The following is a 26,880-nucleotide window of genomic DNA, read 5'->3' as shown; positions in this document are numbered from 1 at the left end:
CGAGGAAGCCCAACGACGGAAAATACAGAAACAAAATCAACAACTTTCTAAACGTTGCAACGTTGTGAGAAACGACGTATATAAATAACGTCATGACGAAACGAAAAATTGAAGACGAAAATCTCAAGCTTCGCGATTACCTCGCGAAACGCTTCAAAGGTTGGAAATCCGAAAATCGCGGATTCTACGAAGAGAAGAAACGTCAGGATCAACCTGTGATCGATGCCATCAGCGGTCTAGGTAAAGAAATTAAAAGTGTCACGGAACAAAATAAAAATTTGATCAACGAACTAGTGCCGCTCGCAGCTAAAAGTTACGCCGTACCCACGCCTATTTCGAGCATTCCTTCGACACCGTTCGAACTGAAGGATGCACCGGCAGGACGTCGAGCCATAGGCAGCACGTCTTCGGATAAAATCGAGTTGGGACCTTTGGCACGAGACTACCTGAGTACGGGGAAATTCGACAAGGATGAAGTGTTCGGATTGTATCCCAGCATGGAAACCAGCGAAGGCGGCGGTGTGGTGTGGAAGATTGGGAAATCGAAGGTGACCTTCGAAGGCAACGACATTAAAGTCAATTTAGGCGACAAGGATAGTTGGAACAGGTATCCGGGTACGGTGGGACTGTGGGAACTCGTCGCCAAAAAGCAGCCGAAAGATTACACCGACGAAGATTACCAAAGTTACAAGGAAATTCTGATCATGACGGATGCCTTGTACCAGAACAACGACGCCTCGCAGAATAGGGTGAAATCAAGCAGCGGCGAGAAGTACAAGAATCTCATCAAACCGATTTGGAACCAGGTCAAAACAGGCAGCGGCGTCAAACGCTACAACACGTTACCCAAAGAATTTGTTTGGGTGGACGACGTGAGGAAGCTCGTGGACCGATTGTTGGTGATAGCCGGCGAAGAGAATGCAGGCAACCGTAATTTCTACAACGAGAAGGTTGGCATCGTGGACATGATCAGCACGAAACTTTCCAACTTCATCGTGAACAACGACAAGGGCATAGGTTACCTCATCAAAATCATCAACACGCTGCCTCCTAAATTTTGGAACGTGGCCGAAGGAAAAGGCCTTGTGAACGACATCATCAACAAGTTACCTTTCGAGATGCATCTACCTGGCTACCAGTACTGCGGACCGGGTACCAAACTCGAGAAAAGATTGGAGAGAGGAGACAAGGGTGTGAATCCGTTGGACGCGGCATGCAAAGATCACGACATTGCTTACAACACCACGCAGACGGATCTGGATGCACGTCACGAAGCAGACAGAAAGTTAGAGCACGCAGCTTTCGAAAGATTCGTGAGCAGAGACGCATCGTTGGGTGAACGGGTCGCCGCACTGGGTACCACCATTGCCATGAACACAAAACAAAAATTGGGGTGGGGTATATAAATAACATCCAGTAAAAAAAAAAACAACATGGCTTGCATAACTGATTTGCCACCCGAGCTACTATCTAAAATATTCAAAAAGGTAGTTAACGGAGATGTTAATAAACTTGTGATCGTAGCTAAAACGACGCCGGTATTTCACATGGGATGCGAAATAGTTCTCAAGGACCGTCTTCGGGAGATCAGTGGAATGAGGTGCGGTGATCTCGACACTCTTCTGTCGGCCGCGGGGGAGAAATTGAACGAAAGGTTGGACGAACTGCACGAGGCGAGGCAGGGAAGAAGACGATATACTGATGATTGGCGTAAGTCCAAACAGGGAACTGAAGAAATCATCACGCAAATCATCGCGTTCTCCGAAGCACGAACTTTCTTCCTCTGTTAAAAAAATCTTCGATACAAATCATGAAAAAAAAAAAAATATAAATAACACACATCGTGAAAAAAATAATCTTCGGTATATATAAGTAACACACATCGTGAAAAAAAAATTAAATTTCTCTAACACACACTGAAAATTTCTCTTCTTCGATATGACAACTGAAAAAATGAGTGAGCTCCAAGCATTAAAACAAATGCTAAATTTGTCAGTCGAGTATGTAAAAATTCGGGAATTGGAAGTCGACAAATCTTACACGATAACTTCCGGTTCAATCGTTTCTACCCAGTATGGTCCCAAGGTACGCCTGTTGCTCAACACACAATACAGTCTATTTTTACCAGATCGATACGCTAACATGTTATCGGACGAGAAACTATCTATTTTAATCGAGAACAAAACTCGAATCGTGTACAAGGGGACAAAGGAACTTTTTGGCAAGAAAACAAAGCACGTAATAGAATTTGTGTAGCGACTGCGGGGCCGTGAAAAAAAAATCTCAGAATATTTATATATAAATAACATACCGTAAAAAAACTACACAAGAAAAAATATCAAAATATATATAAATAACATACCGTGAAAATAACACATAGAGCATCAACATGAAGCCCAAGGGTGTCGTGTACCAGATACCATACTCCAATCTTAAAAATCTAGGTGCCCTCGATGGGTTACTCACCAAGAAACAACGCGAGAAGAAACGTTCTTGCTTGTCGAAAGGACATGGAATGAAATTACTGCTCAGCACACCTCAATTGAGACGGTTGCAGCGTTCGCGGAAACAGCAAAAGATCGGAGGTTTCATATTCAGCATCCCGGCCATCCTAGCAGCATTGGGGGCCGTTGGAAGTTTGGCTGGCGGAAGTGCCGCCATCGCGAAAACCGTCATCGACTCGAAGAAGAACAAAGCGGAATTGGAAGAACAGAAACGTCACAACCTGGCCATGGAGAAGAAAGGAGGAAAGGGCGTGATGAAGAAGTTTAAAAAAAAGAAACAGAAGCACTCACCAACCGAGACATTGAATCTCTGATCGAACCGTTACAAATCAAACACTTCAGAGGAGTTTTTATGTCCGACTCGTTACCTTCAAGCGTGAAAAGAAGAGAATGTGGAGTAGTCAACTTGGACGGTCAAGAAAATCCAGGCACGCATTGGATATGTTACCACAAAAATGATGATAAAGCATTCGTTTTCGATTCTTTCGGAGGTGTTCCACCTACAAATTTAATTCATTATCTGAAAACGAACAAAACCTCTATATACTACAACGACGAACGCATTCAAGATTTTGGAGACGTGAACTGCGGTCATCTCTGCCTCTCCGTGCTCGCGTTTCTCTCTAAAATAAATAACCCTACGGTCGAAGATTTCCAGAAAGCATTGTGGAACCTGAAACAGCATCACTAGGATGGGCGTGTTCCATCTCACGAGCGAATCTTCAATCTTGAAACTCACGCTGCACGACGACATTGTCTATCCTAAATCCGTGGCTCTGCGTGCATTCTACAGCATGTACCTCATACCTAATGTTACGCAGCACAACAACAAAATTAGCGTCGGAAGCGAACACATCGTCGTCACGCCAGGACAATACAATCTTTCCACTTTGCAAGCTCAGTTACCCAAAGGCACATACCTTTCTCAAAATTCGGTCACGCACAGAGTGGAAATCCTATCCGCGACGGAGACCGTGGACCTGGGCACCATGGGAGAACTTTTAGGTTTCGAGAACGACACCAAACTCGAAGCTGGCATCAAGCACGTAGCAACCAACATTCCTAAATTCTTGGCCATAGAGACTCTGAACGTACACTGCAACGTGGCGGAAGGTATGATCACGAAATCTTCGGACGGATTATTAGGAAGCCACAAGCAGACGGGAATCATAGCCACTTTCAAACCAAGTTCCGAATTCATGGAACCGATCATCTACACGCCCTCTTCGCCGATCTATTTTCCAGTATGTCGCAACCGCATAGACGACATAGAGTTGGTGGTGACGAACGAGAAAGGAGACGTGGTGGATTTCGCAGGTGCCACTACGACGGCCATCGTGGAGATCAACGTATAATAAATAACCATACATGTTAAATGGAGCAAATCGAAAGTTACGAATTGCAATCTTTCCCTCCCAACCGTCGTACGTTCGCCAATCTGAACGAGGCGAACAGGGAGATCGAATACGACGTGGACGTAGGCGACGGGTTCATTCATCCTCACAGAGCAGACCTCTACCTTCAATTCGACGTGGTGAAGAAAGAAAGCGGAGACGCGTTTCCCGCAGCAGCAAACTTGATACTCGTGGACAACTTCGTGCCTCACCTGTTCTCGCAGGTGGAGGTGAGGAAACACAACACCGTCATCGACAGAATAGATTATCCAGGCATCACGTCGACGGCAGTGGGAACTTTGAAATTATCCAAAACGGACGCAGCGTACTACCAGGCCGGGGGATTCGAAGCCGGGACCAAAATATCGACGAGAAGTCACACGGTGCTCTTTCCCATGCGTCTGCTTCCAGGATTCTTCTCGGATTACAAGGAGATCATGTGGAAGGGAGGACTGAGAGTCACGTTTCGAAGAGCGGCCAACGACAACGACGCACTGATGCGATACGCTACTTTGGCTCCGGACGGCACCACGCCACTGCCCAACACTTTACCCGAAGCAGCGAAATGCGTCATCCGAAGCATGGAATTGAGAATGCCGGTGGTGGAATACGAAACGAACTACGCCCTCAAGTACAAAGCGGAGATCTTGAAAAGTCCCCAGGTGCCGATTCACTTTCACGGTTACCAGTGCGTGCAAAAGATGGCGTCCGGAAGTCACATGGAATTCGACGTGACGACGCAGTTCAACAACATACAGTTCGACATGCCAGATTTCGTCGTAGTGCTCTTTCAGACCGGGAGGGACAAAAATCAGGAAAAAGATTCCAGCTAATTCGACGACTGCAAGATCAAGAACGTTTATCTCAAGAACGGCAGGAACGAAGTGTTCCCGCGCGAGAATTACAACCTCGACATGACCAAAAACGATTACCTCAAACTTTACGAAGCGTTTTCGGCTTACAAACGCGTGACCGAGGGAAGTGTGGACATGTACTACACGCCCAGCGAGTTCAAAGCACGGAGACCCATGACCGTCATCAACACATCTAAGAGAAAGAAGGTTGTGGTCAACGATCGAACCAACATCAAGGTCGTCTGCGAGTTCCACGATGTCTTGCCCGAGGATACCCTATGCAGTGTCATCCTGATTGCAGAGAAGTCCTTCGCCTACGACGTGAAGAATGAGAGGGTCACAGAGCAGTTTTAACAAGTTTTTAACATCTATTTTCTTGCACAATAAGAAATTTTTAGTACTAGCACAATCAGTTATAATGGCACAATACGAATTTCACTAGTTCAGATCAGTTACAATGTCAATTTCATTAGTTATCAGTTACAATATCTTTTTCATCACTATAGCACGAGACAATCAGAAAATTTGCACAAAAAAATTTGTTGTTGTTTTTACACAAGAAAATTAACAATAAAATTCTTTCTTTTTTATCGTTTCAGATGCTGTCGAAACATCAAAAACACATACACACACACTAGAAAAAAAAGCATGCAACTTTATTTGTAACACACACATACATTCTCCATCTTCATCAAGAAAATATTAATAATAAACATAATTATTTTTATCTATATCTCACAATAAAACTCTATATCCAAAAATATCACAACATCAAAATAACACTAGAGTCGTTAGTACATGTTGCATGCATTACGGAGGTCCTCTGTAGAGTTTCATGGAAGTTTGAGAGAAAAAAAAAAAAAAACACGTGAAACTCTATAGAGGTGCGGTAATCTATAACCGCAGCCGTTAGAAAACCTTTTACTTTTTTGGTTGGGCACCACGCACCCTGGCGAGGTTATAGGGGCCAGGTATCCTAAAAAACAACAATTATTATTTTGTTTGTTTGTTTGTGTTACAATACGGAAATAATAAGAGGCATACGCGCACGTGTGTGTGTGTATATGCCACATCCTTCCCCCGAGAGAGAGGTTTACGAAGGTCACGATATATATAAACATTTGGGTCCCGGACTTGGAAAATTACGATAAGGTGCACTCATCTTTCAAAAAATAAGAGGATGAGAGAATAAGAGGATGAGAAGATGAGAGGAGAGGTTTACGAAGATCACGATATATAAACATTTGGCCCCCGTTGATTCCAGCACTCCAACTTCATCTCTAATGTTGACGACAATATTCTAAAAATAGAGAGGATGAGAAAATGAGAGGATGAGAGGATGAGAGAATGAGAGAATAAGAGAATAAGAGGATGAGAGAATGAGAGAATGAGAAAATGAGAGAATAAGAGGATGAGAGGAGAGGTTTACGAAGGTCACGATATATAAATATTTGGTCCCGGACTTGGAAAATTACGATAAGGTGCACTCATCCTTCAAAAAATAAGAGGATGAGAGGATAAGAGGATGAGAGGAGAGGTTTACAAAGATCACGATATATAAACATTTGGTCCCAGACTTGGAAAATTACGATAAGGTGCACTCATCTTTCAAAAAATAAGAGGATGAGAAAATAAGAGGATGAGAGGATAAGAGGAAGATGAGAGGATGAGAGGAGGATGAGAGGGATGAGAGGAGGATGAGAGAGATGAGAAGGATGAGAGGATGAGAGCTCATCTTTCACTCATCACTGCCTTTTTGCACCCGTGAAACATCGTCAGCGCAATAAATGAGGCGTGGAATGGGGAGAGAAAGTGAGTTTTTCAACTTTTTGTGGTCGTTTGGTCAAGAAATCAGAGTTGCAGTCAGATGCACATTTTTTATCTACTATGGAGTGTGAAGGAATGGCCCCACACATATTCGATCGCGGCCTTATTGGAAGTAGGGCCTCCCCGATGGCGCAGTGTTAGCGTCGTTGCCTTGTAATCTAGAGGTGGAGGCACGTAGTGGTTCGGATCCCACTTTAAACTGTAGTTCCAGTCCCGATTAGACCTACTGTGAATAAAGTGGACTTAAAACACCAACTCAATCAATCTAAAAACCTTATTGTAAGTGATGTGATCAGCACCAAGCTCCGGGTGCTTTTATTATCCAGGAACGCACAGATTAGAGACCGGCCTGAGATGAGACTTCGTGAATCGATCCAGGGTTATACACGTAGTAGTCAGACGCCCTATTGACTTGACCACGGCATAAGTATCATTTAATAGTTTATTCAGTGAATTGACTCATACTTGTAACTTCATTAACACCTTCTGTTATCCAGTTGCCTACGGAGAATTTTTGTCTGAGGGGGCTGGAATTCAAAGGTGGGTATTACATAGCTAAGTTCTAGGCGGGGCGGATACACTGTGACATATTTTGTAATGTCCATTTTTGACCTTCGTTCTAATAGTTGTTCAAATACAAGAATTGTAAACTGGTCTGGTGTCATTTTAAGGGATGGGAATTGGCATTTGCCACATTCGTCTCTCCCGAGTTTACTGCTATTATTTGAAAACTGATTTTCTCAATATTTTGGGAGGGGCTCCCATCAGCTCCCCTTTGAGTACGCCAGTGCTGTTACCTAAATTGAAGAAATCTCAGGTTCGTCCTACGTTTTCTACATGTGGAATGGCCGGCCTCTATGACGGAGTGATTAGCACAGCATGGCACAGTGCCAGGGATTCCGGGTTCGAATCCCGACCTGGGCATGGTGTTCTTTGTGAGTGTCATAAATGTCATCACTCATCCTCATCGTCGCGATTAGCCAAAAGTGGCAGAAAGGCAAACTAAAATAAACCAAATCAATCAACCCTACATGTTGAATGGATTTTGAGGAAGGCATGGCGTGACTTCCTAATTACAGTCCTACCCACACAAAATACCTACTCTCCGTCACAGGTTTTCAGAAAACTCAAATTACTATTTTGATAACTTAGCTCAGTATTTATGATCATTTAGAACATTCTTAGTATCGCCCACTCAGACAAGAGATAAAGCTTTTTGTCGGGTTTCACGCCAAAGTGACATGCCAGATGGAACGTGCCATACCGCTCCGATGTGGAGAGTACAATTAGCTTCTTTGGACTCGTTTTCAAATGTCATATATTGCATGACTCCTAACATTCATGTAGCATCTTCCTAAATGCATTGTACGTACCTTGCAAGGAAGGAACCTCCATCGTAAAATTTGGCGGCGGGGCTATGATTTCTACGGTAAACTTTGCTAAGTCTATGATTCTTCTTCCATCTCCATGCGGTAAACGAAAATTATCTCCTGATATCCACGAGACGACCACCTCCGACTTCGGGTATCTGACTGAAATATAAAGGAACATTCATGATAAACGTAAACATGCACAGCGGAAGATGGGAAATCGACGACACCTACACAGAGAAAACTAAATGTATCAAATATGCAAGGTGTTCATAAAGTCCCGGTACCATTACAATAAAAATAGCTCGGAAACTACATGCAATATAACAATCAAAGCATGGATATACTTCCAGCCAACCATAATTTTTCAACAAGATGGGGCACCCCCTCATTCGTTCAAGGATGTTCGAGGTCTTCTGGATGGGCATTTCCCTGGCAGGTGGATAGGCCGTGATGGCCCTGGCCAACGCGCTCTCCTGATATCACACCCTTGTATTTCTTCTCCTGGCGGTATGTCAAAAAATGTGTTTACCGCACTCCTGTTCCAGATGTTGTTACTCTTCGAAGCAAATGACGGAGGGTATCCTAACTGTTACTGGTGATATGCTTGTGCCTGTATGGGCAGAAGTGGATTACCGCCTTGATGTTCTGAGAGCAACTAGAGGGGCGCACATTGAGGTGTATGGCATATAAACGTGGAGAGTCGTAGTTCATTTTGCAATCAACAGCATTGTTCTATTGCATGTAGTTTCCGAGGTATGTTTTTTTGTAATGGTACCGGGATTTTATGAATACCCTGGATTTGATACGCCAGAAACGCATCGCGTGTTTATTAGACTGTGCAAGGAATCAGGTTTACATGTTACACACTTTTGTATCGTTTGTAAAGGTACCGCCAAATGCATTATATGATGGAAGTTAGTATTTTTATGTTGACTTCAGTGCATCAATTTATGATGGAAGTGAGTATTTTTAAGTCGACCTCTACTTCAGTGCATCAATTTGTGTTTTTTGTGACGCACCTCTCTGCATTCATTTACTTATCTGTGTGTAAGGATAACTACACATTCCAGAACATGTGTTAAAGGTTAAATATTGGCACTTCAAAGTTGGTTTCAAGACCACTTTAAGCTCAGATAGGCTAATCGAGACTGTATAAAGAGTATAAAGTGGGATTTGATCCATCGTGCAATGTGCCTCCAGCAGAGATCTTGATTACAAGGCAACATCGTTATCACTACGGCAGTGTCGACTTCAGCTTCTGGTGTAGGTGTGCCATTGGAAGGCTGTCAAATATTAAGGTAGGACACATCTTCAATTAAAAATTTACATAGTTATTACGTTATATAAACAATGATTTATTGTCCAATAATAGGAAGTTTAAATACTGGTAGTAAACAATACAAATGGAAATTTTCATTGAAAATGTTAAATTTTAGGTTTCATTATCATTCAGAACATTATAGTGTATTAATTAAACTTTATAAACTAATTAACAGTATAATATACTAGTGGGAAATATGGAAAAATACCAAAACCGAACTTGTGAGAAAAAACTGAAATTCAGAATTTCAAAATTATTGAAAAATAACACTATGAGCTGAGGCGAATTTCTCTATTTTGATGCTTATTTATTTGAGAATTTCCCTTCCTACAGCCAATAAGGCAAGGTTGTTCAGGCGGTTAGGGTCAGTGACGGCGCTAGCGTGATATGATTGGGGCTACAGATTTCCTTACAGCTGCTAGAGACAGCATTAGGACCTTGGCAATACATGCTAATAGCACAAAGCCTGGCCTGCCTAATCCATACATGTATGCATATAACAGGTTAAATGAACAAAATATAACTTTCTAAACCTATTTACATGCTTATATATGCTATTACAGTATATGCCTACGTGGATAGATTAGGCAGGTCAGGTTTGGTGCAGTTAGCATGTACTTCCCAAGGTGCTAATGCTGTCCCTAGTCTCTTGTGATTTCCTTTCCAAATTCTCGGGGATTTAATATAGGCTTAAGTTCGGACCTAACTTTCGGAGGGGGGGGGGGGCAGAATTGATTGTTTTTCCATCGCATAAAAATAGTGTCCAGGACTATTTCAATAACACAAAGCTTAAAAAGTGAAAGGCAATTTTGAACGTTTCAACCACTGCAAGAAGATGAAGGATTATTATTTTTAGTTTCCATTCTGCCTTCTAGAGTGCCACAACTTTAGACATCAGCTTTAATTCGGACTCTAAACTGTAGTGGGCGGCGAAATATTGTAGCTTTTCATTGACACTTTCTGAACTAAAACGGCTAAATACAATTAACACATCACTATCCTTAGTAAAGCTATCCTTTAATTTAGAAATTAGGTGATCAAGAAATGGAAAATGGATCCTAAATTTAATATCCTCTTCACATGTAGCTCTTTTGCTTCGACATGCAGAAATTATAATTAATTAATATGTAGCCTAGGCTTAGGCCTACGAGCATTACAGTGGACATTTTCCACTTTGACATGAAAAACGTTTTAAATCCAATCATTTTACTGATAATGACACAAAAATGAGATGTGCAAAATATCTCGGCGATATTTGTTTTGGTTCTCGAGAAACACGCCTTCGAACACCGCTGACATTCACCTCCTACGTCACTGATTTGAAAACGTGTCTCTGCACAGACTAGATTGACCTGACGTCATCACTTAGATATGCTTGCAGGCAGGACTTCTGCTCGTCCCGTAAACCTAGCATGGGCCGTGAAAGTGACAGAAAAAAGGTCATTTCTTATAGTGTAAAACAAGTATTTGGGTCATTCCATGTCAAATCAACCAATTTTTTTTTTAAATGGTTGAATGACCATTTTAGAAAAAAATCATTTTTAGTACATATGTTTGTACATGTTTCTAGATATCAAAACCAATGTTCAAAAAAATTATTGTCTTTAATTCTCCTGGGGCAGCCATCTTTCCAACATGGCGCATGGCTCTTTTTGCTCATATAGCAATATACAGACACCTTAATATCTTAAAAACCATTACAGCTAGAGACGTGCAACAAAATTCATATTGTAGCTAATGAAGTACACTTCCTATGATATTCAGGTATGTTTTGGTTGAAATTGCATCGTAAGTACGAAAATTATGGTGGAAAATGGGGTAACAATAGTTAAAAAATTGCATTTTTAAGCCCGATTTTTTAAAATAAAGGGGTTTAGTCTAAGGCTTGATTTTTCTTTTCATGTGTAGACCTACCTGCAGGGTTTCTGTAAATAAAATATCAGTGCTTAGAAATGCACCCCTTTTTTTACAGCATGGGCTCAAACATGGCCGTTCATTGAATTTTGACAGTTTTCGGGGTTAAATATCTCAGATGGGTCCCCTTTAAAAATTCTGAAATTTGGCACATAGGAAGCCATTCATGAACCTAACTCACAGTAAAAATCTCATCTTTTAGATTCAACTCCTTTTGGTCAATATGAGGTAACGTATGTCACCTAATTTCTGACGTTGCAAATTAAGGTTAAACTACATTCCATATTTAGAGTAATGAAGTCTTTTCTTTTTCTTTTTTAAATTTGTTTTAAATAAAGGCTCAGAAAATATAGTAACATAAGGTTTTAATACTTGACTTACCATAAATTGAAATTACAAGGTATGACAATTGAAAATCTGCGAATTTCATTTCAAAAGGTTTGATTTATTAGGTACCCAGTACCAGTTGGTATTGTCAGCTCCAGTTTCATATTCATTCTTTTTGTTAAATCAGGCAGGATTCTTTGTTCTTTCACTAAGTTCCTAAGTAAATTATCAGAAACCTTCAGTTCATCACATATTTTCTCTTGACCAAGTGGTAGCAATCAAACTGATGATTCTGACCTTTTCAACATTAGTTTTCTTGCTCATTTTCAATTTTCTTCTTATAATTTCAATTATATGATTGTACTGGCCACGCAAAGGATTGTCACACTTGCTTTCCTTTTCTTCAGTTTTAATACTTAGTGAAAAGTAACTTTTCAGTTTCCTTTGCACTCCTTGTAGGATGTGAATAGTTTTTCGAGCAAGATCACTATATTGTTTTTCTGCAATCAGCCTCCTCAGTTTTGAAACAGGAGATGCATAAAAAACAGAACAGACTTCGTGAATTTCCTTGGCTTGGCACAAATACATAATTTCAAATCTGGCATTTAAGTGAGTCACTTTCTCCACATATGAAACTTTTTCTCCAACAGATCAGGCGTATTGATTTAACTGGTATAAGTCTTTCTTGACACTTTTTTTTACCTTACCTTACTTAACATTTTCTTTAAATGGTACTTCTGAAGATTACAACATACTTTACCATATAAAAAGCTATATTTAATGGTATTTGCATATTGTCTCTAAGCCATACACCTGTAGTCTTGACCTAAGAAGTGTTATCATTTTCACTGACTTTGTTAAGATTAGTTAAGCCTTTGGGAACCTTACCAAAAGGGTATCTATGACAGTCCTCTCCAGTTAAAAATATTACAGAATACTCCATTTCCTGTCACAGATAACGAATATTCACAAGTGACTACTACTCTCGGCACATTAGGCAAAGGAAGAATGACAGCAGAGATTGTACATGCACAGATCAATTCCAGGTTTGCCTCACATCCTATCAAAACATGTGTCTGAATCTTCTGCTGTGCATGACTCACATCTATTTCAACGAATGTCTTTTCGTGGAAGAAAAAAAAAGGTGGAAAATTAAGGAAACAAAAGATAATATATTCTACCAGCTTTGACACTACAAAATAAATACCCTACTTTAAGTGGAGTGCCCAAGGAGGGGTTTGTGGGGGTTATAACCCAATACCTTTGGCCTAGTATTCCATAAACAATTACGTCAAAGGCAGGATAATGTGGCAAAAACAGGTCTGTATGCTAAAAAAGTATATGTAACTCCCCCTTCCCTCCCTTTCGAAATTTCTGGGCATGCCACTGCCTATCTTAAGCTGAATGTACTGCTACATTGATCAAAATATGGGGGAAGCTCAGTTTTGGAGCTGACAATACCAACTGGTACTGGGTACCTAATAAATCAAACCTTTTGCAATGAAATTTCGCAGATTTTCAATTGTCATACCTTGTAATTTCAATTTATGGTAAGTCAAGTATTAAAACCTTATGTTACTATATTTTCTGAGCCTTTATTTAAAACAAATTTAAAAAAGAAAAAGAAAATACTTCATTACTCTAAATATGGAATGTAGTTTAACCTTACTTTGCAACGTCAGAAATTAGGTGACATACGTTACCTCATATTGACCAAAAGGAGTTGAATCTAAAAGATGAGATTTTTACTGTGAGTTAGGTTCATGAATGGCTTCCTATGTGCCAAATTTCAGAATTTTTAAAGGGGACCCATCTGAGATATTTAACCCCGAAAACTGTCAAAATTCAATGAACGGCCATGTTTGAGCCCATGCTGTAAAAAAAGGGGTGCATTTCTAAGCACTGATATTTTATTTACAGAAACCCTGCAGGTAGGTCTACACATGAAAAGAAAAATCAAGCCTTAGACTAAACCCCTTTATTTTAAAAAATCGGGCTTAAAAATGCAATTTTTTAACTATTGTTACCCCATTTTCCACCATAATTTTCGTACTTACGATGCAATTTCAACCGAAACATACCTGAATATCATAGGAAGTGTACTTCATTAGCTACAATATGAATTTTGTTGCAGGTCTCTAGCTTTAATGGTTTTTGAGATATTAAGGTTTCTGTATATTGCTATATGAGCAAAAAGAGCCATGCGCCATGTTGGAAAGATGGCTGCCCCAGGAGAATTAAAGGCAATAATTTTTTTGAACATTGGTTTTGATATCTAGAAACATGTACAAACATATGTACTAAAAATGATTTTTTTCTAAAATGGTCATGCAACCACCATTGGATGGTTTGGCATGGAATACTTACTTACTGGTCGGCGCTACAGTCCATGTAGGTCTTTGGCCTTCCTGACTACCTCTCTCCATTGATCTCGATCCTCTGCTTTTCTTATCCATCCTTTAACTCCTAATCTTCTTAGGTCCTCTTCCACGTCCTCTATCCATCTTTTCCTGGGCCTACCTCTTCTCCTTCTCCCTTCCGGTTTTTCATTGAATATTTTCTTGACAACCCGTGCTTCTTCCATCCTCTGAACATGCCCAGCCCATCGTATTGTACCCTGTTTGATATTCACTATAATATATGGCTGGTTAAACAATTCCTGTACTTCCATATTTGTTCTCATTCTCCATCCCTCTTTATCTCTTACCGCTTTAAATATCCTTCTCAGTATTTTCCTTTCCCACCTTAACAACCAATATTCCTCTCTTACCGACATCACCCAACTTTCTGAACCATACATTACTATGGGTCTTAATATTGTTGTATATATTTTAATTTTTGTGTTCCTACTAACATTCTTAGATTTAAACACATTTTGCAAAGAAAAATAGCATCGATTTCCACTTGTTATCCTTTTCTGTATTTCTGTAGCTGTCTTGTTATCTGCTGTTATTATTGAGCCCAAATATTTAAAGGCTTCCACTCTTTCATATTCTTTTCCATTTATTCTTATGTAAGGCTCTCTTCTGCCTCTTTCTGGATCTCCCATCTTCATATATTTGGTTTTATTTGTGTTCACTTCCAGTCCTAGTTCTTGAGCTTTCTCTTCTAATACTTGATAACTCTCTTCCATAGCTTACTTATTCCTTGCTATTAAAGCTACATCATCTGCATATGCTACTATTTGTGTTAGTCTATTTAATATTGTTCCTCCAGGGTTGATTGGTAGTTGTCGGAGTACTTTTTCCAATGTTAAATTAAATAGTATTGTAGAAAGTAAATCTCCCTGTCTCAGTCCTTTCTCTACTTTAAACATGTTTGTCATTTCCTGTTCAACTCTGACTTTACATTCCGTTGTTTTCATTGTCATTTTTTGTCAGTCTTATCAATTTCCTTGGGATTCCAAACTCTTCCATTATACTGTAGATCTTATTTCTTTCCAGACTATCGTATGCTCGTTTAAAATCGACATATAGTTGGTGAAGTTATTTGTTATACTCATAGAACTTCTCCACCACTTGGCGCAGTAAAAATATCTGGTCCATCGTGGAGCGATTTTTTCTAAATCCTGCTTGGTAATCTCCCATGATTCTTTCCATCCAATCTTCCAATCGTGTTGCTAAAATTTTACCAAATACTTTATAAGTTCCATCCAGTAGTGTTATCCCCCGGTATTTTTCACACTTAGCTTTATCCCCTTTCTTATGTACCGGGCATATTATTCCTATTGTCCTGTCTTGGCATTTCTTCTTTTATCCAAACTTCTTTTATCACTTCATATATGGCCTTCTTCACTCCCTCTCCACCATATTTCAACAGCTCCGATTCTATGCCATCTTCTCCTGGCGCTTTATTATTCTTTAGAGACTTTATTGCACCTTTTACATCCTTTAAAGTTGGTAGTATCTCTTCCTCCTCTTCCTCACTTATTTCTTCCTCTTCTTCATCACTTTTCCCCTCTTCTTTATCCTCCTCATTGGTTCCGTTAAGTAATTCACAGAAATACTCCTGCCATCTTCCCATCATCTTTCTTTTGTCTCCAATGACGTTTCCTTCTTTATCCTTGTAGAAAACTGCTCTGGGTTGGTATCCTTTCTTCAGATCTCTTGTTCTCTCATAAAACTTTCGTATCTAATTTCTATCTTTCATTTCATCTAACTCTTCTATTTTATTTCTCTCAAACTGTATTTTCTTGGCTCTACATGTCTTACCTGCTTCTCTCCTCTTTTCTCTATATTCTTCCACTACTTGTCTTGTTCTCCGGCCCGACCCTGTGGCCGAGTGGTTAGCACATCGCGCTGCGACGCCAAGGGTCCCGGGTTCGAATCCCGGTCGGGCTTGGTTGTTTGTGAATGTCCATTCATCAATTTCATCATTTCATCACTCATCCCCATCTTCGCAAATTAGCCAAGAGGCACAAAACGCGAAGTAAAATATAAACTAAATCAATCAATCAATCTTGTTGTCCGTTAAAGCATCCTTTTTCTGGCATCGTTTCTCTCCTGTATTAGTATTTAGCATTCTTCATCAAACCACTGTTCTCTCTTCTTGTTTTGTTTCTTTCCCAATGTATCCTCTGCTACATTACATATTAGTGTTTTTAATATTTCCCACTTACATTCTAGTTCTCCTTTCTCCCATATATCCTTTTTTGTTTCTAGTGCCTCCATGAGTTTTCTTGGTATTCCTCTCTTACTCTGGCATTCCTGAGTTCCTCTACATTATGTTTCATGTTCTTACTTTCCTTTTTTGATATTTTCACATCAATTTTCTGTCTATACTTGATTCTCACTAGATGGTGGTCTGTCTCTCCATCAGCACCTCTACAACTATTGATCTCCATAATATCTGTGGCATATCTCCTGTCTATTATAACATGATCTATTTGGCTTTTCGTGCGTCCGTCTGGAGACACCCAGGTTTCCTTTTTATGTCTTTTCGTGGAAACCAAGTACTTTTAATTACCATTTCCGTACTGCTTGCAAGGTCTATCAATCTCATTCCGTTATCATTGCTTACTTCATGCAGGCTTTCTGTCCCAATTATGCTTCTGTACATCTCTTCTCCTCCTATTTTGGCGTTTAAGTCCCCTAGTATGATTTTTACATCATGCCTGTGTACATGATTTATTTCTTCTTCTAATTTTGAGTAAAAAGCATCTTTATCCTCCTCCTCTGCTTCTTCTGTGGGGGCATACACAAAAAACATTGTGATATTGAAGAATTTTGCTCTAACTCTGACTGAGCACATCCTATCATTAATTGCTGTAAAGTTAATAATACTTGGTTTGATAGACTTCCATTATTACCAGTTTCTCCTCCACTATACATCAGTATATGTTTTCCAGACGTTATCATTCCTTGTCCTTTCCAACGTGTTTCTTGTAATGCTACCACTTTCACTCCATACTTTTCTATTTCTTCTCTTATTTCTCTCAGCTTTCCTGGTCTCTTCAATGTCCTTACATTCCAGGTTGCGAGCATTATATCGGTTTTCCTTCTCATTAGCCTTTTCTTTCGCCGGGTCGTCAACAAATTATCCGATCTCCTCCGAGGCAATCTTGTGGTATCCGTAACAAGTTATTTTGATGGGGTAGGGGAGTTAACCCTACGGGCAACTCCCAACCTGGAGGACCAGGATTTATTTAAGGTTTACTCCCCTAGGTAGGTTGGTGTTGCTTTGCCTTCGGAGCCCTTCCTACCCCTTGGTTTTCTGTCAGGGTATTTTTTCCTTAGCCTTTGGGGATCCCTCCCCTCCCTGCAAGGTATGGAATGACCCTCTTATAACTTCCAGTGCAAAAATGTTTGCTTCATGTCTTGTAGATGAATTATGTCCTAACAGTATAGTAGTATTTACTATATTTAGCCACTCGGTAGAGGGTTTTCCCATTAGGCTGACAAAGCAAAACTGGTAACAGTCAATGGCTGAACATATGAACAGCCTTGTTCATTGCTAATACGTAGGGTGGTTCTGACTGGCAAGAAGTAAATAATTGTTACAAGTATGCCTTTTATGGAATTACAATTATTTTCGTCATAATATTTTCTTTGCAAATTTTAAAATAACTATATGTTTAGAACAGTCTGGTATACACGCCAATGTCTGCAATATAAGAGGTGAAACGGTATAAAAAGGTACGCGGAGTTTTTAAATTTCCTGCAGTAAACTACAGTTTTCTTCAGTTAAAATATATATTGCAAATTTATTTATTTATCCTACTTTTACGTCGTATTTCCGTCACTTTGTTAACCGCAACGATGAGAATGCATGGTTAATTTAGTATGCATCTTCTCTAACGTCACATTTCTTCCCACTTTTGGCTAATCGCGATAATGAAGATGAATGACTACAAGCAGTATTCGAAGTCGGGATGCAGGAGAACCCCCCCCCCCCACAAACACACACACTACCACCACCCCCAACCAGCACAATCTAAGTATCACCTTGCAATGTTCCCCGGTTGTACACCAGGCATCAAAAAGTTAGTCCGCTACTCCTTTATTCGGGATCATGAGAATCTTTGCAAATCATCAGGGCTTGCTGGGTAGAAAATAAACACCACACAGTATTCAAAGTTAAACGCAGTTTTATAATCACATACTTCCTATCCTATTTGGACTTACAAGCAAGGTACAGATTTGCTTACGTTTCTGGCTGAAGAGGAACAATTCTATAGCATATTAAATCACATCACAACCACTAAACACACTTGCATATAGAATTAACGTTGGACAAGACAAACGTAAATACACGAAAGTTTCTGTACTTAATTATTATTTCCGAGTATAGCTAGAATGAAACGAAAATAGTTACCAATTACACTATTTGGGCATTCCATTAACCGTTACCACGTTTCTGTTGATTTCTCACCTTCACCTGTTTTCTAACTGATGTCGTCAGGTGAAAAACATTCAGATGGGTTTACTTCCTCTGCCGAGATGAGAAAGTGACGTCAACACGAACAGATTATGACGTATTTCTAAACATATACACAAGTTTCAACCACAACTGTATCAATCTAACTATAGTTGTCTGTGACAAATTGCACATTATTTGAAGTAACAAACATTTTAAAAATCTTAACTTCTTGCAAATATAAAACCTTAAACTCTCAGGTTCGTTACAATTGCCCCCATGTCTGGTGAAAATTTTTGAAGAAATTGTAATTTACAAGTTCTGAAAAAATTTTGAGTACACAATAAAACTCAATTTGAATCGGCGGTTTCGTTTGCATATATAAGCAGGATGATATCCAGTTTTCGAGGGCTCGTAACGTCGAAACAAGGAGTCAAACAAACACACACACACACACAAAAAAGAAATTGAGACATTTACAAATAAACACGAGACAGACATTTACAACAACTCTCAACTATCGTCTCGATAGTGGTGATGTGAACCAACCAATTAATGCGTTCCGGGTATAAAGGTGAGGAGGCTTTTTTTTCGAAGTACAAAATGTATCGTACCATTTCAGTATGGGATATAATGTTATACATATTATTTCATAATAATTATACATAAATTAAGTATTTATATGTACTATGCAACTGGTGTAATCTTCTGTGTATTTTCTTATCTTCACAAAAAATATTTGATCATAATTTGCACAACAGAAATGAAACACAAACTGAAATACTTTATGGAAAATTAAGTAAAATAGGCTTTATAAATAAAGTGAAGAATGTGAAAATTCTTATTTTGCACTACGTAGTTAACGGTAAATTTCGATAAATAAGCTTGAAATATATTTTTGAAAATTTGGTCAGTAACCAAATTTTTTCGCATGACCTGAGAACACGCATGCAGCGGAACCTTTTCATTTATCTTGCACGTGAGCAACAGGGATTGAAGTATGATCATTACAAAGCTTTCTCTTCCTCTATCGCTCCTTCTTCCATTATTTAAATCTGTACAGATTTGTAAAACTGCTGCAGATGTTCGCTCACCGTGGACTACCCAGGGAGGTGCAGTCTGGCGTTCGGAAAAGTTCGGAACCATTCGTAAACCTCCACGGATGACGTCAGACACAGGACATGTCAAAGACGAGCACAAGCAACAGCATAGGAATTCATATATACTTCTTCCGTGTTTTTGGAAATAAATTTGTCTTAAAAATCGATTGAATGTTCTAGCGTGTGTGTGTAAGTAAATGTATATGTATAGAGCAGACTATATCTAGTAAACTGTGTCGCCGAAGGTTAACTATCAATATAATTAACATGTAATGAAAAGCGGGAAAGCCGGCTCGGGGGTGGAGCAGAGGTCTATTCAGAATTTTCTGTTTTAGGGGTGTAAGTTCGTGTTTATGGGGGTGAAAAGGTATACTTAGAGCCAAAATAACCACAAAGTTGTCCTTTTTTAAAAACTGTGTGGAGTGTTAGGGCGAAGTTAGTGAATAAATCACTGGGGCCGAGACATTACAATATCAAAATACCAAAATGTAAATACAAATGAAAGAAAATATACTACCATGCACAAGTTAAAATTAATTGATAAATGTGACTTACCATGTCCAGGAAAGAAGCATTAACAAAACGCCAGGAAATACACAAAAGCACACACACTGCACTGCGCACATGTAGCAAACATAAATAATCCAAACACTATTGTTATTTCACTTCACACTCTGTTCACGCTTCATTTCAGAGTCTGGATAGATGGCTTTTTATATCCCGTGAAGCGTCAACACACACAAAATATTGAGTACTTGTTTCTCATTTGTTCTCAAAGTCAAATATACATTAATGTAAATTAGATCACAAGTTCCCGCTCCAAAGTTAGTCATGCCTGACTACAGGTTGGCATTAATTAGATAACAACCATTTTTTACCTTTCTTGAGCAGACTTCGATTTTGTTTAATTTTCGAATTTAAATGCCTGATACGAATGTATGTCCGAGTTTTGACAAATAAATCTATAATTTCCTTCTTTATCATAGCAAACCTGAAAAGTAATAATTTCCTCATTGCTTTCATTACTCCACATTCCCTGCTTAAATCACCAGGAGGATTGTATAAACAAAATGCATTTTCCATTTGTTCAATGATTTGGAAAAATTCTTCAGTAGGTTTATACAGTCCACCACGCGACACTATGTCAACCCATTTTTTCTCTTTTTGACGAACGGGAGGAAGACTGTCCGTACGAGAACCCAAATCTTTATCTAAATGCCGACACTTTTGCGCAATGAAACCTGCGATATAATATAAACCTTCGTTGGAACAGTCGTGGGCTTCGTTGTCACTGCACTCTGTTGGAAACTGGAGTTCGCTGCCATCGGTGTTATCCTTCGTCTTTGATTCGCCTTCCTCTTTGTCAAGTAAAAGGTCAGACACCATCGTACTAAAAACACTATTGTATGTCCTACTGTGTAATTCATCATTCTCGCACTGATCCCTGGTTGGCATTTTTAGGGGAAGTTGTCCTATATTCACTCCTAACAACAGCAGCCTAAGTCGGTTTTTAAATTCTGTAGGGAGAGGGTGATCATAGAAACCTCCCATGCCACGAAGACGCGAGAAAAGATTTTCAATTACATCCTGATTCAACCTTGCAGTCAGTAAAAAAATCATATTGTGTTTCTGTTTCATATCCTAATAGAGCCCAAATAATGCGTTGATAGATTGTATCATTCCTTGCTGAAAAGGCAACAATTTTCCATGTCCTTTCACGCGAACACTTTCGATGACCTGCTTCATTTCATTTAACACCATGGTTTGATGTCCAAGATGCACTCCAAAAGCACTTTTTAATTTAACATCAAAATTCTCTTTAACATATGAATTCATTATGTCAAAACAGTTGTTAATTAATGCGAAAAATTCTGCACTTTCAACTTCATTTGGGAATAAATAACATATAGCACTGCTTGTCCTTCTAGAAAATAACTGAGCGGCATAGAATACTCTTTGTCTCTCGCGACCTGATACGCAAATGTGTGCATCCGTTAAATGAAGTTCACTTTCATTTTTATCTAACACTGACTGTATGACTTTTTTTGTTACGACATTCTGCGATGGCAAGACTAAACCTTTATTAATAAAATGGTTTCTTAGCAATTTAAGCATGTGTGGAGTATCTGCAAATACCCAAATGTTCCGTCCCTTATCATTCGGATTCACAAACGAAGGATGACTCGAAGCGACACCTAATTCTCGCCAAACCCTTATATTTCCACCTCCCAAGTCGGAAACACACGCAACAACTTCATAGCCCGCACTTTGCACTGCTGATATTACTAAATATAAGATCTCCTTAGTCATTTGGGTGTCGAAGTTGTAGTATACAGTTTGTTTCCATGGGGCGTACAACCCGCGAACCAGAATGACCTGTAAAAAAAAAAAAAAAAAACTTTCTAAAATCTTGTCATTAAAATGTTGAGTTTCGAGCAATAATTACGGTATTAATACTTGATAATAATCTCATTATGAACTACTAATAAATTTAGTACTTCATCCTGATAACACAGTCTATCGAGATGTGTCTTTCCAAATTTTAATATGTATTTTTCATTCTTAATTATGCTATGTAACACTTTTTTAAGGACTTTAAAGTAGTTTACTTCTATTAGAAAAACTTCAGTCAAAAAATTAACGCTGAGTTTTGGTGAACACACCCTAGCAATTTTATTCATATTTTACCTTATATCTTTTCACATTTCCAACACAGTAAGAATACACACGCGCGCACACGCTAACGCAAGATAGAAAAAGATGAAGGTTGCAGCGGAAAAACTCCGCAGTCAATGATGAATGATTTGGATTGATTTGGTGTTTTAAGTCCACTTTATGCACAGTAAGGCTAATCGGGACTGGACCTACAGTTTAAAGTGGGATCCTAACCACTATGTGCCTCCACCGGGAATCAAACCAGGGACCACTTGATTGAAAGGTGACGACTCCAGAACTGCGCCATCGGAAAGGCTCTCAATGAATGAAAATGATTACTTGCTCATTCGTTATGCTAGAATTTGACTTCTGTTACGTTCTAACATTATATAAATAACTTGTTAATTCTACTTGTAAGTAAAGTAATAAATTATTTACCTGTGCATTCTTGAACGGTCCCATGACAGTGTCACTCTCAGCATCGTACGCAACTTTGGAGTATATATTCATTTCGTCGAAGCATACATAATACGCAGCACTTTTGGTGTGGTTGAAGTGATTCTCCATAACTCTTCATAACATCAATAACACTTTTCAGAAGGCCTGGTCTACACGTGAAACTTTTTTGTCCAGTGACGCAAAGTGGAAATGCTTGGAAGAGGGATTTTCATATTTTTCCTCATGTAGGTGTAAGCTTTTCTTGACACATGCCTAAGTGCTAATGCACTTACAATATCACTTCTCGACCACAGTTTCGGTCTGCTTTTGTGGCTAAGAAGACATTCGATTTGGTTGGAGGAAAACACTGGTCGAAGAATTTCCCTTACTTTCTTAGACACATTGAAAGCAGATTGCTTTGATTTGTGAAGTTTTACTAACTGTTGCCTCAAACTTTTATTGCTAATTTGTAAATTCTTCACTTTATGTAATAAACGATTGTATTGTTTCTTTACTTTGTTTACTTTCTTAGCACTTTCATCATATAGTGTCTGCAGTTTCTTTATTTGTTCTTCAGCACATTTTAATTTCTTTGTCAGCGTTTCGAACTCACTATCTTGTTGCAGATTGGATATATTTCCAGTACTCAAAGTCTCTGAATTATGTGCCATGCAAATTCTTTTGCGAGGAGACAACTCTTCAAGTTTTTCCAATGCTCGCTTTCTAATCTGACGTTTATTGGCACGTCCACTTCGATCAATTATGTCATTTGGCTGTTGCACACTACTACAATTCACCACACAACCAGGCAAATTTAAACTTGGTACAGCGTTTTTATTAAGTTGCGGTCTACAGGCAATGCTCAGCAGTTCTGCTTTTAAGTTCCGTTCGTAATCAGCATCCAGAAAATGCGATGAGCACACTGTCGCTGTTTTGGCGTTAACAGGATCTAACCTCTTACACTTTGAAACCCATATCTTGCACGTAATCGGATCCTTTGGGAACGAAAAGTAGCTTACACCTACAGTATTTCTTGCGTTGTTCGGCCACAAAGCAACAGCACAATTGCACGGCATCTTCCTTAAATGTTATTGTTGTTGCAAAAAAAAATTCTCCACTATGACACAAGCTACAGAAAAAGGAAAAACAAGGCACTTTCACACTCTCTCGCACAAATGCAGATCCTATAACAAGCGGAAAGGTCAGTGACAGAGTCACCCCTGTCCTGTGAGTGACGTCAGGGTTGGGACCGCCCACGACCCTCTTTTTTCAGCTTCGGGAGGGAAGACTGCGCTACTTTCTCAACTATATATATACTTACTTTGGACTACCCCCAGTAAACTGGACGCTCGAAGCAGACGACAAACGAGCTCTCTCTAACTCGTGACGTATTAACATGGCGAGGCGTGTTTTCAGCGCAACGCTAGCCTCGCAACTTTGGAAGTCTCGTTTTTGCCTTAAACTGGACGCAGAGAAACGCGAGAACTTGCAGGGATAATTTTTCCAGGGTGTAGTTTTTAAAATTGCTGTAAAAAAATTGAGTGGAAATGTCCATTGCTCAAACGTCCTGATTTTTACACCGTATTGCAGCATTTAGTTGCTTGGATTTGTATTCACACCATACGTGCACTAATTGGTTGCTTTACGTGCGCCAGTTGAAATGTTAGCTAGTATACTTTCCGGCAATACAAAAGTCAATAGAAACCCGGTAATTCACGCCCAGAGCATTATGATGTCACATAAGATCTAGGGGAGAGAGGGGGAACTGCACGCACATAACTTTGAACGGTTACAGTGAAATTATTTATTTACTTACAAAGCTCTTTTTCTTAGTGGAAATACTACATACATTTAGGATTACATTGTTCAAAATAAGTAAAAATTACAGCGTTATAAAGAAAAAATGAAAGTGATGCAAAGCGTATGCAAAACAAATCACATATGTTGACAATGGTGTAGAATACCATGTCCATTTTTCTGAACAAGAATCACATTTATAATTGACTGCACTGTCTGCATCACTGCAATCTGCATGTACCCACCCCAAGCACAGCACACATCTGTACCACAACTCCCTATCCCGACAAAATTCCCCTCAAAATAGACACATGTTCTGAGTATCATTGAATTGAGGAAAGGAATTACAGTCAACTGAACTGTCATCTTGATACAACTCTGCATCTGAAATACTATCTTGGTCTGAAGTCTGTGGTGGAAACAAACAGCTTCAGTATTTATGCTCCCTTCCGTCTTCCTGGCACTTCTTTACCCTGAAACCTGCTTCACTGAAACAGTGAAATACGCTTAGAACATACAGTTTTAAAACAGGAACAACTGAGGCAAACCACGTTGCAATTCAAACTAAAGGTACCAACGTAGTGGATAGACTGAGAATTCTTATTATAGCCATACTAAATTTCAACTTACCTGCAGTTATTTCCCGACAAAATCTCATAAGAAAAATGACAAAAACACAAAAAGTTTCACCAACGTGAAACACTTCCGCCGACATCGACCAAACTGCTCGTGCAACTTCAGACAAGCTTCTGCTACATAACGATGCTGGGTAGAGTCCATTATGATCAAGGGGTGGTCTCAACATGCATGCGTGGCATTGCCCGCCACTTGCTATTACCCCTCTCTGCCCTATATAAGAATTGACAGAACTCTGTGCTCACAAATAGTTTGTTTAGTTTCCCATTTTTCAAATTTTGCTTTGTAATTTTGTTGATACAATAATGCATTATGTCTATTGAGTAGATCAAGGATGATAATGGCCTCCTTATCTTTGAAGAGACGGTAGACGCTTGCAATAGGCAATGCTGCATGAGAAACGATGCCATATCGTGTGCTGGAACCAGTGATTCTTGACTTCTCTCGCTTTACCTTTGTCATATGTGGCAACAGCGTATTTCTGCACAGACGCCTCATTATGTGGTCACTACTATAGTGTTAATACTTGACATGAAAATACTATATTGATAAGATCATACACATAACAATAAGAAACTTACATGATGATATTGACCATTCACACTCGTGCACGTCCATAGGGTACAGTGTAAAATCCATGGAGCACATTAGGGTCAGTGGAGAGAATCTGAAATCAGAGAAATATTGAAGACATTTTCCAAATTATGACATTACAAGTACATTTGGGAAGAATAGCACAAACTGTATTTTAAGTCAGTCGCCGTTCACAAAATTAGTATTGCTCGAACGGAGGAACAACTCAAGCACTTGCCTAAGACCCCGCTATTCATGAACCTCCAGGACAGATGAAAATAATTGCGTAACCGTGGCGGCGATTATGGGAGGTATGGAGGGCAGTTTCCCCCCCTTTTTGCCACTTTTGCCCCCACACTATGCTAAACTTTATCTCCAAAAGGAAGTAAACTGTCCTTGCCCTCCCCCCCTTTTTGGAACCCATTCGCCGCCACTGTTGCGTAAGGTTTATTGAGAGTTTATAAAACCCTGGTGCTCCCAAATAAGTAACTAATCTGATTTGTTCTGACTTCATGGGTTATTTTGAAAAATATCCAAAATTACTTAAATCATGTTCTGAACATAAAAATTGTGTTCAAATACTCGTACAATCAAATATAGTTAACATGATTTTCTTTCCTTTAATTATAGAATGAAATCATGAATTGAAAATATTATTTTACATGAAACAATATATATTCACTACAGTGTCAAAATAATGTTACTGGATATAATTAAAAATTGCCAGTTAACAGGTAAAATATTAGTTTTATATTAAGCAAACCCAGTTTTGTGCAGAATGTGGTACGTAGTACATCGGAAATGAAGAGAAACACTAGTTTAGAAACTTTCAGTAGCCCATAATTCCTGGTTTTAATCTTCAATACCTCCTGCTTATTGCTCTTAAGTAATAATACGAAACAGTGACGGAGATTTGGGGGGGGGGCGCATGGGGCAGTCCCCCCCACTTTCTGTCACTTTTACCACCGCACTATGCTAAACCTTATATAACAAGGTAAAGTAAACTGTCCTTACCACCCCTAGTTTTGAAACCCAATCGCCGCCACTGAAATCATTGTTTACATATTCTAATAATGCTTATTTGCGATTATAGTATAGGTCTCCTGTGCTTCAGACTAAGGAATAAAAATCAGATTATTTTTCTACATCTGAAAAATGTTGGTTATATGTCCTACGTATATTTTGTGCCCTGGCTCGAAGGCTCATTGACGGGTACAGTGGGATCCATGAGTATTACCGTGCAAATTGTCAATGACTATTTTCATTAATTTTTCTCTTACATCCTAGGTGTTTATAAGTGATGGATTTTTAT

The 26,880-nt window shown here is 39.2% G+C and overlaps 1 protein-coding gene across 1 annotated transcript in view; it reads right to left on the bottom strand.

The window, feature by feature from the left end:
- The window catches only part of LOC145999169 (glycine receptor subunit alpha-2-like), a 125,568-nt gene that overhangs the window by 46,797 nt on the left and 51,891 nt on the right, over window positions 1-26,880 (bottom strand). Inside the window, exons 5-6 of the mRNA XM_083136102.1 lie at window positions 25,577-25,662; window positions 7,953-8,111 (exon numbers count right to left, since the gene is read on the bottom strand). Coding sequence (XP_082992228.1) covers window positions 7,953-8,111; window positions 25,577-25,662 — 245 coding nt within the window. The remainder of the gene's footprint in view (window positions 1-7,952; window positions 8,112-25,576; window positions 25,663-26,880) is intronic.

The sequence above is a fragment of the Lepisma saccharinum genome, chromosome 15, assembly GCF_977018435.1.
Source record: "Lepisma saccharinum chromosome 15, izLepSacc3.1, whole genome shotgun sequence".
In the NCBI taxonomy this organism is placed as follows: domain Eukaryota; kingdom Metazoa; phylum Arthropoda; class Insecta; order Zygentoma; family Lepismatidae; genus Lepisma; species Lepisma saccharinum.
The sequence above is the reverse complement of the archived record's forward strand: the minus strand, read 5'-3'. Positions and strand labels throughout refer to the sequence as shown.